The 17,205-nt window shown below is 44.2% G+C and overlaps 1 protein-coding gene across 3 annotated transcripts in view; it reads right to left on the bottom strand.

The window, feature by feature from the left end:
- The window catches only part of LOC110530502 (GREB1-like protein), an 86,494-nt gene that overhangs the window by 46,990 nt on the left and 22,299 nt on the right, over positions 1-17,205 (bottom strand). For 2 of the 3 annotated variants that reach the window (XR_016482598.1, XM_090182563.1), the window contains exons 2-5: positions 3,085-6,966; positions 2,569-2,745; positions 1,974-2,150; positions 389-514 (exon numbers count right to left, since the gene is read on the bottom strand). Coding sequence is in view for 2 of the 3 variants with exons in the window: in XM_090182563.1 (XP_090038689.1) it covers positions 389-514; positions 1,974-2,150; positions 2,569-2,745; positions 3,085-3,433 (829 nt within the window). In the remaining variant the exon portion in view is untranslated. The remainder of the gene's footprint in view (positions 1-388; positions 515-1,973; positions 2,151-2,568; positions 2,746-3,084; positions 6,967-17,205) is intronic. The other variant, XM_090182564.1, reaches the window with a different exon arrangement.

The following is a 17,205-nucleotide window of genomic DNA, read 5'->3' as shown; positions in this document are numbered from 1 at the left end:
AACTAAACAATGCTTTGTAAACAAACACAGACACTATTCACTCCAGCCAGATGTCATCTTGGTCAGAGGGAGGGAGGGATGGGAGAAGAGGGTAGGGAGGGGAGAGGAGAGGGGGTGTTGTGTCACACCTCTACCCTTCCCTGACAGAGGAGCAGGATGTAGCTCAGGCTAAAGTCAATAGAGCATATGAGCACAGCTGTCTAACATCAGGTTAGATCTTATGAACACTTACTGAACACTAACTACCCTACAAACTGATCAGGCTCCACTGCCATGAGTGAAGGGTAACAGGAGGGTGTGTGTCCTACCTGACATGTAGAATGGTAAGAGTAGGGTATGTTTCCTACCTGATAGGGAGAAGGGTAAGAGGAGGGTGTTTGTGTCCTACCTGACAGGGAGAAGGGGGAACAGCTGTGTCTGTTGGTGCCTCCATTCTCCTTGATGCTCAGGGAGGATGAGGAGTTGGGCTTGGAGGTGGATGAACTGCTAATGGAGAACGGACATGTCTTACAGTCTGGGGAAAAGGAGGGGAGAAATAAATACACTTTTTAAAATAGACCTGGAACCATTCTATCACTGAATCAATAAATAATACAATAATGCCTCACAAGTCCTCAACTGGCAGCTTCATTAAATAGTACCCGCAAAACACCAGTCTCAACGTCAACAGGAGAAGCGACTCCGGGATGCTGGCCTTCTAGGCAGAGTTGCAAAGAAAAAGACATCTCAGACTGGCCAAAAAAAGAAATGATTAAGATGGCCAAAAGAACAGACACTGGGCAGAGGAACTCTGCCTAGAAGGCCAGCATCCCAGAGTTGACTCTTCACTGTTGACATTGAGACTGGTGTTTGCGGGTACTATTTAATGAAGCTGCCAGTTGAGGACTTGTGAGGCATCGGTTTCTCAAACTAGACAATCTAATGTACTTGTCCTCTTTCTCTGTTGTGCACCGGGGCCTCCCATTCCTCTTTCTATTCTGGTTAGAGCTAGTTTGTGCTGTGAAGGGAGTAGTATACAGCGTTGTATGAGATCTTCAGTTTCTTGGCAATTTCTCGCATGGAATAGCCTTCATTTCTCAGAACAAAAATAGACTGACGAGTTTCAGAAGAAAGTTATTTGTTTCTGGCCATTTCGAGCCTGTATTCGAACCCACAAATGCTGATGTTCCAGATACACAACTAGTCTAAAGAAGGCCAGTTTTATTGCTTCTTTAATCAGAACAACAGTTTTCAGCTGTGCTAACATAATTGCAAAAGGGTCTTCTAATGATCAAATAGCCTTTTAAAATGATAAACTTGGATTAGCTAACACAACGTGCCATTGGAACACAGGAGTGAGGGTTGCTGAGGATGGGCCTGTATACGCCTATGTAGATATTCCATTAAAAATCAGCCGTTTCCAGCTACAATAGTCATTTACAACATTAACAATGTCTACACTGTATTTCTGATCAATTTGATGTTATTTTAATTGACAAAAAAAATGTGGAAATGTCTAAGTGAACCCAAACTTTTGAACAGTAGTGCATATATTGATGGGTCATAAAAAGATTACAGCCCCAAACCAATACCACATTTTAGTTATTACAAATTCAATTTAAAAACCGCTCAACTACAAACATTAGGCTACTATGCATTTATAATGCATTTACTAAATGACATGTAGCATGAATCATGATGTAATGTTGTATAACCACAGTGTTACTACACAGGTATAACAGCAATTCAATGTAAAGTGTTCCAGAAAGTGGAAGTGAAATATGCAGATAGAGTCGGAGAGACATCTCAAGTTGTATGGTGGTATTATACATTTTGTATTGTAGCTATGTAGTGGTGTAATAATGATACACAATGTACTGTTTAATCTTTTGTTTTATGTGTAATACCAGTGCCTGTTTAGACCCCAGGGAGAGAACCTGCTGCCTTGGCAACAGCTAATGGGGATCCCTAATAAATACAAATACAAATCTCACCTTTCCAGCAGATGAGGGGTCCTTTGCACAGAGCATCCTGACAGTTCTTCACCAGGTAGTATTTTAAGTGCTTCTGCTTCTTGGGCTGCGTGGCCAGCTTCAGGTTGATGTGGTTGGAGAACTCAGTAAAGTAGCGGAACCCCTTCTCTCCACAGCCAACACAGTTCCCTGAAAACCCTGCACACACCAAACAGAGAGAGAGAGAACATGAGTTGGGAACTGTAGGTATTTACAGAATAAGTATGCATTATTTCAGGTTATATGGATACATTATTGTCTTATGTCAATATTGCTAACCAAAACATTTTCAAAACAGCCCAAAATAAGCCATTCAATTAACTTACTTATTATTGCATTAAATGACAGCAAAGCACAGGTTAATCAACTGCTGAATGCAACAAAAATCAAAAGTTGTAGCAAGCTACATTATGGATGGTGGGAAAAAAATATAACTTCAGATGACTCATCCGAGCTGAGTGGGTAAAATAGTACATTCATTTCAGAGGCCTAAAGTACATTGCATTTCCTGTAACTCTGACCTAGGCTGTGGACGACCTTCGTATTGTATCAAGTCAAAGAGGCATGGCAGACTGACCTAAAAGTGCATTTTTCCCGTTCTCATCAGGCAGAAAGCGTCGATCCACAGCACACACCAGGATGTGCTCTGGGATGCTGGGGGACTTGGCACCGACTAACTCAAAGCCAGCTGGGACTTGGATTGGCTCTGTCAACATGGAGACCAGACGGAGGTCCCTACCGGCCTGACAGAAACCTGAGGAGAAGAGAGAGAACACCAGTCAACTCAGGAGTAAACATCCACAACCATAATACCCCCCCATTATTTAGGCAGGCCAGGGTGGAGTCCCGTTGAGACCAAAGACTCTTTTACAAGAAGCCCTGCATGACAAGGGCTCCCTGCATGTAATCTACATGTCTACATTACAGTGGAACATACTAAGGTGAATATTGCTGCAAACGTGGTGTTCCTAGGGAGAGAATGAACAAGATGTGTTCTTCAGATATGCTTTTTAGCAGGGATTTGAATCCGAGGGCTTCGCAACTTCTGAGAAAGTCCCAGGGCGAAAGTAGTTTGAGATGGTTTGACGCTTACCGTCCATGGTGCAGCAGCTGTCGGGCGAGGGGCCTTGTAAGTTGGGCGGTGGGGGGCTGCTGGTGTCATAGTTGCCGTCCACCTTCATCTCCTCCAGACCATTAGAGGCCTGGCCGTTCAGCTGATCCTGACCCGGAGGCTTCCCGCACGGCAGGTACAGGTCCACCTTGGGCTTTATATCTGTACCCATAACACAATGACCCCTTAAGACATAACGTCCCCATAACACAATGACCCCGTAAGACATAATGTCCCTATAACACAATGACTCCTTAAGGCATAATGTCCCCATAACACAATGACACCTTAAGAAATAATGTCTCCATAACACAATGACCCCGTAAGACATAATGTCCCCATAACACACAATGACCCCTTAAGACATAATGTCCCCATAACACACAATGACCCCTTAAGACATAATGACCCTGTAAGAAACCAGGACTCTGTAAGACATAATTTCCACCTATGACAATGTCGCCATTATACACCACATCACACAACACATGATATTATCTTGGAGTGAAGATGCCATACAAAAGCAAGGAGCTGGAGATTGGACACTCTGCAAGGTATTTTTCAAGAGAAGGACGAACCCATAACACATTATATGGCCACATTCAAGTCTACCTTTCTTCAAGAGAACTACACTGAACAAAAACATTAACGCAACATGCAACAATTTCAAAGATTTTACCGAGTTACAGTTCATATAAGGAAATCAATCAGTTGAAATAAATTCATTAGCACTAATCTATGGATTTCACATGACTGGGAATACAGATATGCATCTTTTGGTTTCAGATACCTTAAAAACAAAGTAGAGGTGTGGTCAGAAAACCAGTCAGTCTCTGGTGTAACCACCATTTGCCTCATGCAGCGTGACACATCTTCACATAGAGTTGATCAAGCTGTTGGTTTTGGCCTGTGGAATGTTGTCCCCCTCCTCTTCAATGGCTGTGCGAAGTTGCTGGATATTGGCAGGAACTGGAACACGCTGTCATACACCTCGATGCAGAGCATTCCAAACATGCTCAATGGGTGACATGTTTGGTGAGTATGCAGGCAATGGAAGACCTGGGACATTTTCAGGTTCCAGGAATTGTGTACAGATCCTTGCGACATGGGGCCATGCATTATCATGCTGAAACGTGGTGATGGCGGATGAATGGCATGACAATATGCCTCAGGATCTCTTGCAATTGTGTTCATTGTCCATAGCTTATGCCTGCCCATACCATAACTCCTCCGTCACCATGTACACAACGCTGACATACACGCTGTCTGTCATCTGCTCGGTACAGTTGAAAACAGGATTCATCCGTAAAGCGCACACTTCTCCAGCGTGCCAGTGCCCATTGAAGGTGAGTATTTGCCCACTGAAGTTGGTTACGATGCCGAACTGCAGCCAGGTCAAGACCCTGGTGAGGATAACAAGCACGCAAATGAGCTTCCCTATGCCGGTTTCTGACAAATTGTGTGGAAATTCTTCGGTTGTGCAAACCCACAGTTTCATCAGCTGTCCGGGTGGCTGGTCTCAGACGATGCTGCAGGTGAAGAAGCAGGATGTGGAGGTCCTGGGCTGGCATGGTTACACGTGGTCTGCAGTTGTGAGGTTGGTTGGACATACTGCCAAATTTTCTAAAACAACATTAGAGGTGGTAGAGAAATAAACATGAATTTCTCAGGCAACAGCTCTGGTGGATATCCCTGCAGTCAAAACTGCACATTTTAGAGTGACATTTTATTGTTCCCAGCACAAGGTGCACTTGTGAAATGATCAGGTGGATGGATTATCTTGGCAAGGAATAAATGCTCTTTAACAGCGATGTAAACGAATTTGTCCAAAACATTTGAGAGAAATAAGATTTTTGTGCATATGGAACATTTCTGGGCTCTTTGCATCTCTAGGGGCGCTATTTCATTTTTGGATAAAAAACGTTCCCGTTTTAAGCGCAATATTTTGTCACGAAAAGATGCTCGACTATGCATATTCTTGACAGTTTTGGAAAGAAAACACTCTGAAGTTTCAGAATCTGCAAAGATTTTGTCTGTAAGTGCCCCAGAACTCATTCTACAGGAGAAACCAAGATGATACGTTAAACAGGAAATGAGCAGAATTTCTGAAGCTCTGTTTTCTAATGTCTCCTTATATGGCTGTGAATGCGACAGGAATAAGCTTAGACCTTCTGCCGTTTCCCCAAGATGTCGGCAGCATTGTGACGTATTTGTAGGCATATCATTGGAAGATTGGCCATAAGAGACTACATTTTCCAGGGGTCCGCCCGGTGTCCTTTGTCTAAATTTGTGCGTAATCTTCAGGTGCGGGCATTTTCTCCTGGGATTCAGGAGAGAAAGCACACTTCCACGAACGATATATCATCGAAGAGATATGTGAAAAACACCTTGAGGATTGATTCTAAACAACGTTTGCCATGTTTTCAGTCGATATTATGGAGTTAATTTGGAAAAAAGTTCGCGTTTTGAGGACTGAATTTTCGGGTTTTTTTGGTAGCCAAATGTGATGTACAAAACAGATCTATTTCTAATACACAAAGAATCTTTTTGGAAAAACTGAGCATCTGCTATCTAACTGAGAGTCTCCTCATTGAAAACATCTGAAGTTCTTCAAAGGTAAATGATTTTATTTGAAGGCTTTTATGTTTTTGTTGAAATGTTGTGTGCTGGATGCTAACGCTAATGCTAACGCTAAATGCTACGCTAGCTAGCTACTTTTACACAAATGATTGTTTTCCTATGGTTGAGAAGCATATTTTGAAAATCTGAGATGACAGTGTTGTTTACAAAAGGCTAAGCTTGAGAGATGGCATATTTATTTCATTTCATTTGCGATTTTCATGAATAGTTAACGTTGTGTTATGCTAATGAGCTTGCTGATAGATTTACACAATCCTGGATACAGGGGTTTTTTCATAGCTAAACGTGACGCAGAAAACAGAGCGATTTGTCCTAAACAAATAATCTTTCAGGAAAAACTGAACATTTGCTATCTGAGAGTCTCCTCATTGAAAACATCTGAAGTTCTTCAAAGGTAAATGATTTTATTTGAATGCTTTTCTGTTTTTTTGTGTAAATGTTGCCAGCTGAATGCTAATGCTAAATGCTACGCTAAATGCTACGTTAGCCATCAATACTGTTACACAAATGCTTGTTTTGCAATGGTTGAGAAGCATATTTTGAAAATCTGAGATGACAGTGTTGTTAACAAAAGGCTAAGCTTGAGAGCTAGCATATTTATTTCATTTCATTTGCGATTTTCATGAATAGTTAACGTTGCGTTATGGTAATGAGCTTGAGTCTGTATTCACGATCCCGGATCCGGGATGGGGAGATCAGAAAGGTTAATTTCAGCTCATGAAACATTGGACCAACACTACATATTGCGTTTATATTTTTGTTAAGTATAAATTACTGAGATGACATGGACTTGCTGTATGGGTGTAATTGAGTGACTCATTCTCAAGTGCCATTCAGCTGGTCAACATCAGCATAATTAAACATGATCAGAGATGGCAGTATCAGTTTCAATGTGTTTCTGTTAACTATGATCCACTAAATGAAAGAGGCAGCTAGCTATAGCTAGTGTTTTGTTCTGTTTCTATATATAACGATCTAGATGAGGACAGACAGACAGACAGACAGACAGACAGACAGACAGACAGACACGGGACACAGGGAGACAGGGAGACAGGGAGACATGCCCTCCATGTTGCCAGGATAATGGACAGGCTCCAGGTATAGCTGAGTGAAGACGGGCTGTGGGTCTCCACTGCTGGAGCATAGGGAGGCCTTGATAGAGTTGTGGAGGGCCTCTTCGAAGCGAGCAGACTTCGGCTGCCCTGCATATGAATTCCCCATTATCTGGAATGAGAAGGAGGGTATAACATGAACAAAGGCACAGCTATCCACTCCAGGCTCAGCTCCATCCACGTCAATAGGTAAGATAGTGGAATCAGAGGAGGCTGGTGGGAGGAGCTATAAGAGGACGGCTAATTGCTGGAATGGAATAAATGGAACGGTATCAAACACATCAAACATATGGAAACTATGTTTGACTCCGTTCCATTAATTACATTCCAGCCATTACAATAAGCCCATCTTCATATAGCTCCTCCCACCAGCCTCCACGGGTAAATATCCAATCTACATAGGATACTTGTCCATACAGATGCTAGGATGAACTTAGATGCATCTTTCTGTGTGAGACTAAGCATGCACACACACAATCTCACACTCTTTCCCTTTTTTCCCCTCTTGTTTTTTACCTCTTTTTCATATTTTTTTCAGTTTTTGTCTCTTTCTCTTTCCCTCTCTTTCGATCTCTCCTTCTGTCACTATTTTTCTCTCCCTGGTGGTTTGCGTCCGTTTATTGATTATCGAGGTCTCAATTTCATCACGGTGGGTTTTAGTTACCCACTACCTCTCATCGCTACGGCAGTGGAATCATTTCACGGAGCGCAGTTCTTCACGAAACTGGATCTCAGGAGCGCGTATAATCTAGTTCGTATTCGGGAGGGAGAGGAGTGGAAAACCGCGTTTAGTACCACATCTGGCCATTATGAGTACCTCGTCATGCCGTACGGGTTAAAGAATGCTCCAGCTATCTTTCAATCCTTCGTTGACGAGATTCTCAGAGACCTGCACGGACAGGGTGTGGTGGTGTATATTGACGATATTTTGATCTACTCCGCTACACGCATGTGTCTCTGGTGCTATGGTGTGTCTCAGCTCCTATTACCTCACTGCTGAAGGGGGGGACTGAGCGTGTTGGGGAACCAGCCGGTCCTGGCACCATGCATCAGAGCCAGACTGAGGCTCCTGCGGTGGAGGAGTGGATGCAGCGCTCTAAGGAGACCTGGAGGGCCGTCCAGGAGTCATTACGTCAGGCGAGTGGACGGCAGAAGAAGAGCGCTGACCGTCACCGCAGTGAGGCCCCCGTGTTTGCACCGGGGGACAGGGTCTGGCTCTCGACCCGAAACCTGCCCCTCCGCTTGCCCTGCCGGAAGCTGGGTCCGCAGTGTGTAGGGCCATTTAAAGTCCTGAGGAGAATAAACAAGGTTTGTTATCGATTATTACTTCCTTCGTATTATCGCATTAACCCCTCGTTTCATGTGTCTCTCCTCAGGCCGGTGGTAGCTGGTCCCATGCAGGAAGGTGAGGTTCCGGAGGTCCCTCCGCCCCCTCTGGACATCGACCCCGGCGTACACGATATGAGCTATTCTGGACTCAAGACGCCGGGTGAGGGGCCTGCAGTACCTCGTTGACTGGGAGGGGTATGGTCCAGAGGAGAGGTGCTGGGTCCCGGTGGGGGATATTCTGGATCCATCTATGTTGAGAGAGTTCCATCGCCTCCATCCGGATCGCCCTGCGCCTCGGCCCCCGGGTCGTCCCCGAGGCCGGCGTCGGAGCGCTGCGGGAGCTGCGCGTCAGGGGGGGTACTGTCACGAATATTACCGAAGGTGGCTCCCCTTCTTGTTCGGGGGGCGCTCGGTGGTCTTCGTCGCCGGTCTACTAGCTGCCACCGATCCTTTGTTCCGTGTTCGTTTGGTTTTGTCTAATTGGTTTCACCTGTTCATTGTTTGGTTGTTAGGGTGGGGTTATTTAAGTTTGTTTAGCCCGCTTGTTCTTCTGTATTTGTGAGAGGTGTTAGTGTTTGTTGGGTTTTCTCGCTGTCCTGGTATTTACCTAAGGGTACTATATTGTTTTTATAGTTACGCCTGTTTGGGTATAACTATTTTCTTCCTTTGATTTTGGACATTAAAGCGTGTTTTTTCCCGCATCCTTTGCTCTCTGCGCCTGACTCCACACCCATTCACTCATTGAGCGTTACACTGTACATTATTTAAGAGAACAATATATATATTTTTGTTTTACAGAAAATGCTATTTAACTGTCAGTTTGCTAATATAACAGTCTGTTTTTGCTATTTGTATTTCCGCTAACATTATTAACATGTCTAATGATGTTTTGAAAATTATTACGTTGATATTTTTCTATGATTGTTGCTTTTTTCATTATTTTCAAAATGGCCCCAGTTGGAAATCCATGAATGTAAAACATGTTGGTGGTATGAGGGTTAAATTAATCAAATTTTTCTGGACCGAGCACTCCCCCATTCTCATCGAGGGGGCTGTAGTGGAGCAGGTTGAGAGCTTCAAGTTCCTTGGTGTCCACATCAACAAACTAGAACGGTCCAAACACACTAAGACAGTCGTGAAGAGGGCACGACAAAACTTATTTCCCCTCAGGAGACTGAAAAGATTTGGCATGGGTCCTCAGATCATCAAAAGGTTCTACAACTGCACCATCGAGAGCATGTTGGTTGCATCACTGCCTGGTACAGGCACTACAGAGGGTAGTGCGTACGGCCCAGTACATCACTGGGGCTAAGCTGCCTGCCATCCAGGACCTCTACACCAGGCGGTGTCAGAGGAAGGCCCCAAAAATTGTCCACAACCCAAGCCACCCCAGTCATAGACTGTTTTCTCTGCTACCGCATGGCAAGCGCTACCGGATCGCCAAGTCTAGGACTGATAAAATAATTGATATGTTTAAAGATAATGATTAAATAATTCCACTCTGAAACCATATAATTGTATGAAATTGATTAGAATCATAAAACTATAATCTGATGATGTGTGTAGTTTTAGTCAGAATTAGAACAAGGACCTTTAGTTCCTTTTTAATATGGAAGTGTAACCGGTGCTGTGCTGCACCGCTGTAACTCTGCGTTGTGTGTGGTTGATTGAGACTATAGATGTGGACTGCATCGAAAAGGAAATAAAACATTTGTAGAGTACATATGTTCTGCGAATCGTCACCTCTTTCTACAACAGATGCACAATAGGAGGGACTGGGATCATTTTTGGAGCTAGCCATCGTTCACACATACACATGCTAATACCTTAGCTAGCTACAAAGTCATACACAGTGTTTTGTTCATGAATAATGTTGTATATTTAGAGGTTACTCATAAGTGGATGGTATTCTTAAGATGCACTTGTAATTGTACTTTTTAGGATGATATCAACATTCTGAATTCAACAAGTGGTTTATTACTTAAAAGAATCAAACTTTTCTGAAGACAACAGAAAAAGGCTGCCTACCTCTCATAGTGCATCAAAATGATTTGAGCACGAGCACACAGGGCACAAAGTAAGTACACACTCCCCTACTCCCAGGATGCAGGCATGCATAAGAACAAATCAACACGACATATTAATATATGAACCTGGTGGAATTCACATAGTACTTTAAGTACTTTAACAACTGTTACAGAAGCAGGGTGCAAGTGGGAAACAAATGATAAGAGGAGCTATCGACAGACAAGTTGTAATACTGTGGTCCTTACAGGACATTCTGTCTCTATCCGTGTTGGGGAGAAACTGTTAGGCTTGCAGAAAATTATTAAACAATGTATCTGTGTAGTGGAAAAACACAGACTGTCTGAGCAAGGCGTAGCTTAAGATTTGAACTTGGGTTGTGCCGTGGCGGAGATCTTTGTGGGCTATACTCAGCCTTGTCTCAGGATGGTAAGTTGGTGGTTGAAGATATCCCTCTAGTGGTGTGGGGGCTGCGCTTTGGCAAAGTGGGTGGGGTTATATCCTTCCTGTTTGGCCCTGTCCGGGGGTGTCCTCGGATGGGGCCACAGTGTCTCCTGACCCCTCCTGTCTCAGCCTCCAGTATTTATGCTGCAGTAGTTTATGTGTCGGGGGGCTAAGGTCAAGTTTGTTATATCTGGAGTACTTCTCCTGTCCTATTCGGTGTCCTGTGTGAATTTAAGTGTGCTCTCTCTAATTCTCTCTTTCTTTCTCTCTCTCGGAGGACCTGAGCCCTAGGACCATGCCTCAGGACTACCTGACATGATGACTCCTTGCTGTCCCCAGTCCACCTGGCCGTGCTGCTGCTCCAGTTTCAACTGTTCTGCCTTATTATTGGACCATGCTGGTCATTTATGAACATTTGAACATCTTGGCCGTGTTCTGTTATAATCTCCACCCGGCACAGCCAGAAGAGGACTGTCCACCCCACATAGCCTGGTTCCTCCCTAGGTTTTGGCCTTTCTAGGGAGTTTTTCCTAGCCACCGTGCTTCTACACCTGCATTGTTTGCTGTTTGGGGTTTTAGGCTGGGTTTCTGTACAGCACTTTGAGATATCAGCTGATGTACGAAGGGCTATATAAGTACATTTTATTTTATTTTATTTGAACTTGTTTGTGTGTGTTATAAAGACTGGGTTTGTATAGTGGACTTCAGAGTACTCTCGTGAATAAACATTTGGACTATTGTAAGCTGGGAAATGTCTGTTTCATTCAACTAGAATCTTACAAACTTTGGGTTGCAGACTGAGTAGATTAATTTAAGTTTTTGAACATTGATAACGAAATTCTCATAACAAGGACCAAAAGGCTTCTCAACAGCTTTTGCCCCCAAGCCATAAGACTCCTGAACAGTTAATGAAATGGCTACCCGGACTATTTGCATTGTGTCCCGCCACCCCCAACCAACCAATCCCGCTTTTACGCTGCTGCTACTCTGTTTACCATCTATGCATAGTCACTTTAACTCTACCTACATGTACATATTACCTCAATTAGCCCGACTAACCGGTGCCCCCGCAGATAGACTCTGTACTGGTACCACCTGGATATAGCCTCGCTACTGTTATTTTCACTGTCATTTCACAATTTTTTTATTTCTTTACTTATCTATTGTTTACCTAATACCTATTTTTTACTTAAAAATTGCACGGTTGGTTAGGGCCTGTATGTCAGATACAGTGCCTTGCGAAAGTATTCGGCCCCCTTGAACTTTGCGACCTTTTGCCACATTTCAGGCTTCAAACATAAAGATATAAAACTGTATTTTTTTGTGAAGAATCAACAACAAGTGGGACACAATCATGAAGTGGAACGACATTTATTGGATATTTCAAACATTTTTAACAAATCAAAAACTGAAAAATTGGGCGTGCAAAATTATTCAGCCCCTTTACTTTCAGTGCAGCAAACTCTCTCCAGAAGTTCAGTGAGGATCTCTGAATGATCCAATGTTGACCTAAATGACTAATGATGATAAATACAATCCACCTGTGTGTAATCAAGTCTCCGTATAAATGCACCTGCACTGTGATAGTCTCAGAGGTCCGTTAAAAGCGCAGAGAGCATCGTGAAGAACAAGGAACACACCAGGCAGGTCCGAGATACTGTTGTGAAGAAGTTTAAAGCCGGATTTGGATTCAAAAGTATTTCCCAAGCTTTAAACATCCCAAGGAGCACTGTGCAAGCGATAATATTGAAATGGAAGGAGTATCAGACCACTGCAAATCTACCAAGACCTGGCCGTCCCTCTAAACTTTCAGCTCGTACAAGGAGAAGACTGATCAGAGATGCAGCCAAGAGGCCCATGATCACTCTGGATGAACTGCAGAGATCTACAGCTGAGGTGGGAGACTCTGTCCATAGGACAACAATCAGTCGTATATTTCACAAATCTGGCCTTTATGGAAGAGTGGCAAGAAGAAAGCAATTTCTTAAAGATATCCATAAAAAGTGTAGTTTAAAGTTTGCCACAAGCCACCTGGGTGACACACCAAACATGTGGAAGAAGGTGCTCTGGTCAGATGAAACCAAAATTTAACTTTTTGGCAACAATGCAAAACGTTATGTTTGGCGTAAAAGCAACACAGCTCATCACCCTGAACACACCATCCCCACTGTCAAACATGGTGGTGGCAGCATCATGGTTTGGGCCTGCTTTTCTTCAGCAGGGACAGGGAAGATGGTTAAAATTGATGGGAAGATGGATGGAGCCAAATACAGGACCATTCTGGAAGAAAACCTGATGGAGTCTGCAAAAGACCTGAGACTGGGACGGAGATTTGTCTTCCAACAAGACAATGATCCAAAACATAAAGCAAAATCTACAATGGAATGGTTCAAAAATAAACATATCCAGGTGTTAGAATGGCCAAGTCAAAGTCCAGACCTGAATCCAATCGAGAATCTGTGGAAAGAACTGAAAACTGCTGTTCACAAATGCTCTCCATCCAACCTCACTGAGCTCGAGCTGTTTTGCAAGGAGGAATGGGAAAAAATGTCAGTCTCTCGATGTGCAAAACTGATAGAGACATACCCCAAGCGACTTACAGCTGTAATCGCAGCAAAAGGTGGCGCTACAAAGTATTAACTTAAGGGGGCTGAATAATTTTGCACGCCCAATTTTTCAGTTTTTGATTTGTTAAAAAAGTTTGAAATATCCAATAAATGTCATTCCACTTCATGATTGTGTCCCACTTGTTGTTGATTCTTCACAAAAAAATACAGTTTTATATCTTTATGTTTGAAGCCTGAAATGTGGCAAAAGGTCGCAAAGTTCAAGGGGGCCGAATACTTTCGCAAGGCACTGTATGTGTATAGGTGGCAGGGAAGTCAGGCGCAGGAGAGTCAAACGGAGTGTAAAATGGAGTCTTTTAATAAATGTCCAAGTAACATGCTCCATAACACTAAATAGAAAAATGAATATAAACAAATATGGGTACGAAGACCTGTAGCGCACCTATACAAAAAAAAACACTACACTGACAAAAAAAAAAACTCTGACAAAGACATGAGGGGAAACAGAGGGTTAAATACACAACAGGTAATGAATGGGATTGAAAACAGGTGTGTGGGAAGACAAGACAAAATCAATGGAAAATGAAAATTGGATCAATGATGGCTAGAAGACCGGTGACGTCGAATGCCGAGCACCGCCCGAACAAGGAGAGGCAACGGCTTCGGTAGAATTCGTGACACTGTAAGTAAGCATTTCACTGTAAGGTCTACAACTGTTGTATTCAGTGCACGTGACAAATAAACTTTGATTTGAGCCATTCATTTGCAGGGTTTACAAAGGACTGAAAAGAAAGTCACATTTTTTGGCACCTAACGTATGGTCTTGGCCTGGAAAACCCTCCCTACCATTGTCCTTGGGCTGGTGTTACTGTAGTGTTGTATAAACGCAGCCATTAACAGCCAAGTCAAGTCAAACCACAGGTTGAAGGCTGTTTGGGAACAGCCAGGACTCTGTAACAATTACGTTATTGTCATGGTCGTCCTCCTCTTCATCTGAAGAGGAGAGGCGAAAAGGATCAGAGGACCAATATGCGGCGTGGTAAGTGTCCATGGTAAATCTTTAATCAAGAAAGTACTGAACACTGAAAACTATACAAACCAGTAAACAAAATAACAACCTAAAGCTAATGCGAGCTGCGCTGAAACAAGCCATCAACATAGACAATCACCCACAAACAAACAGTGCAACCCAGGCTACCTAAGTATGATTCTCAATCAGAGACAACTAATGACACCTGCCTCTGATTGAGAACCATACTAGGCCGAAACATAGAAATGCCCCAAAACATAGAAAAACAAACAGACTGCCACCCAACTCATGCCCTGACCATACTAAATAAATACAAAACAAAGGAAATAAAGGTCAGAACGTGACAGTACCCCCCCCCCCCCCCAAAGGTGCGGACTCCGGCCGCAAAACCTTGACCTATAGGGGAGGGTCTGGGTGGGCGTCTGTCCGCGGTGGCGGCTCTGGCGCGGGTCGCGGACCCCACTTCGCCATTGTCTTAGTCCGCCTCATTGTCCTAACCATGGCCACTCCTCTCAATGGACAGCGGGGCGGCGGCTCGGGACAGAGGGGCGGCGGCTCTGGCGCCTCTGGGCTGAGGGGCTCTGGCGCCGCTGGGCTGAGGGGCTCTGGCGCCTCAGACTCCGGCAGCAGCGCCGGACAGGCGGGAGACTCCGGCAGCAGCGCCGGACAGGCGGGAGACTCCGGCAGCAGCGCCGGACAGGCGGGAGACTCCGGCAGCAGCGCCGGACAGGCGGGAGACTCCGGCAGCAGCGCCGGACAGGCGGGAGACTCCGGCAGCAGCGCCGGACAGGCGGGAGACTCCGGCAGCAGCGCCGGACAGGCGGGAGACTCCGGCAGCAGCGCCGGACAGGCGGGAGACTCCGGCAGCAGCGCCGGACAGGCGGGAGACTCCGGCAGCAGCGCCGGACAGGCGGGAGACTCCGGCAGCAGCGCCGGACAGACAAGACCACCTGCAGGGAGGAGACAGAGAGACAGCCTGGTGCGTGGGGCTGCCACAGGAACCACCAGGCTGGGGAGACCTTCAGGAGGCTTGGGGTTAGGAGGAGGCACCTGAAGGACCGGGCTGTGGGGGAGCACTGGAGCTCTGGTGCGCAACCTTGGCACCACTTCCCCAGGCTGGACAACCACTCTAGCCCGGACCCTCCAGAGTGCAGGCACAGGTTGAACCGGGCTGTGGGTAAGCACGGGAGATCTAGTGCTTACTACACGCACCTCTCCCTTAGGCTCCATTCCCCCATGTCCAGGAGTCCTGTGATGCTGGCCGCTGTTGTTGCTGCTGCTGCAGTCACTGTCTTTTACCACGCCGCTTGGTCCTTGGTTGGTGGGTGATTCTGTCACGGTCATCCTCCTCTTCATCTGAAGAGGAGAGGCGAAAAGGATCAGAGGACCAATATGCGGCGTGGTAAGTGTCCATGGTAAATCTTTAATCTAGAAAGTACTGAACACTGAAAACTATACAAACCAGTAAACAAAATAACAACCGTGAAGCTAATGCGAGCTGCGCTGAAACAAGCCATCAACATAGACAATCACCCACAAACAAACAGTGCAACCCAGGCTACCTAAGTATGATTCTCAATCAGAGACAACTAATGACACCTGCCTCTGATTGAGAACCATACTAGGCCGAAACATAGAAATGCCCCAAAACATAGAAAAACAAACAGACTGCCATCCCAACTCACGCCCTGACCATACTAAATAAATACAAAACAAAGGAAATAAAGGTCAGAACGTGACAGTTATCTGTGGTGTGGAAGAGGTGTCTGTGCGACAGTTCTTTTTAGGGACAAGATTATTTGTGTATTTTGACTAATACAATGCCATAAATATTGATTTTTACTATGGCAAGCAATTTAAGAATGGCCTTCAGAAAACAATTCCAAAACAAAACCCTGTATTACAATATAAAAAACATTCACAGGAATGCTACAAGCCTACATATAATATCTATAGTACCTCCATAATTGTGACAAATTAAATTTAAACATACTGTAACTAAACAACTTGCGTACATTTATTTGGTAAAAAACCCAGAGTTGCATCCCAATCCAGCTAATTTAATTTGCAAGTGAATTGCCAATACCACTCGGCTAAGGTAACAATTATGAAATACAACCAAACAAACTTAACTAAATCAAGAGATCACTTTGACAAATAAACCACTATCAAAAATGAATGATTAGCTAGTAGCTATCCCTCTCATATGAAATGAAAGGTACAGTAGGCCTACCTTACAACAACCCAGGCTTCATTTTTATCAATATCATGCAAATCATTACATGTGGTAAAAGCAAATTGCAACTGAAAATGTGGGTAATTAACTGCGAGTTGACAACAGCTGCTCAATGCAGGTCTTCGCTATCTGAGATCCTTGGGACGTCCAACTCTGACGTCACCGCTTTGAAGTTGACATTTTAAACAGTTAAGTTTAGGGTTAGGCAAGGGTTATGGTTAAGGTTAGGGTTAGAGTAAGGGTAGGGGTTTAAGGTAGGGACTTCCCAAGGATACCGGATAGCACTAACTCTCAGTGCAGCCGACCAAAGCGCCACTTACCTTTTTTTTTAAGGTGAAATCCTTAGTTGAAACAATAACAAAGCGTACCCCCTCTCCCACTGTTTCAGCAAAAAGCTGAGGGATAGGCCTGGAGAAAAGTAACCACTCTCAAATTCATATACAGAGCTATGGATGCAAGGGCTGACCATCCATGATATCCAAATTATTGTTTTAAACATGTTTGAGGCTGTACAGTGTTTGTTTACAAGTACATTGTTTATAAACACTATAGTAAGACAAGCTTATATTTTGAGTTCTGATCGGGTACGACAATAAGTTATATTCTTCAAGAATCAAATGGGTACATATAATTTATTTATTAGTCAAAAAAGTAATGTAACAACTACAGATTGCCCCTCTAAAGCTATGGTGATAATTTCAGAATGTAAGTCTGTTACTG

Source organism: Oncorhynchus mykiss, chromosome 8 (assembly GCF_057628025.1).
Source record: "Oncorhynchus mykiss isolate SJ-2025 chromosome 8, ASM5762802v1, whole genome shotgun sequence".
Taxonomy (NCBI): domain Eukaryota; kingdom Metazoa; phylum Chordata; class Actinopteri; order Salmoniformes; family Salmonidae; genus Oncorhynchus; species Oncorhynchus mykiss.
This window is presented reverse-complemented; position numbering and strand designations above follow the sequence as displayed.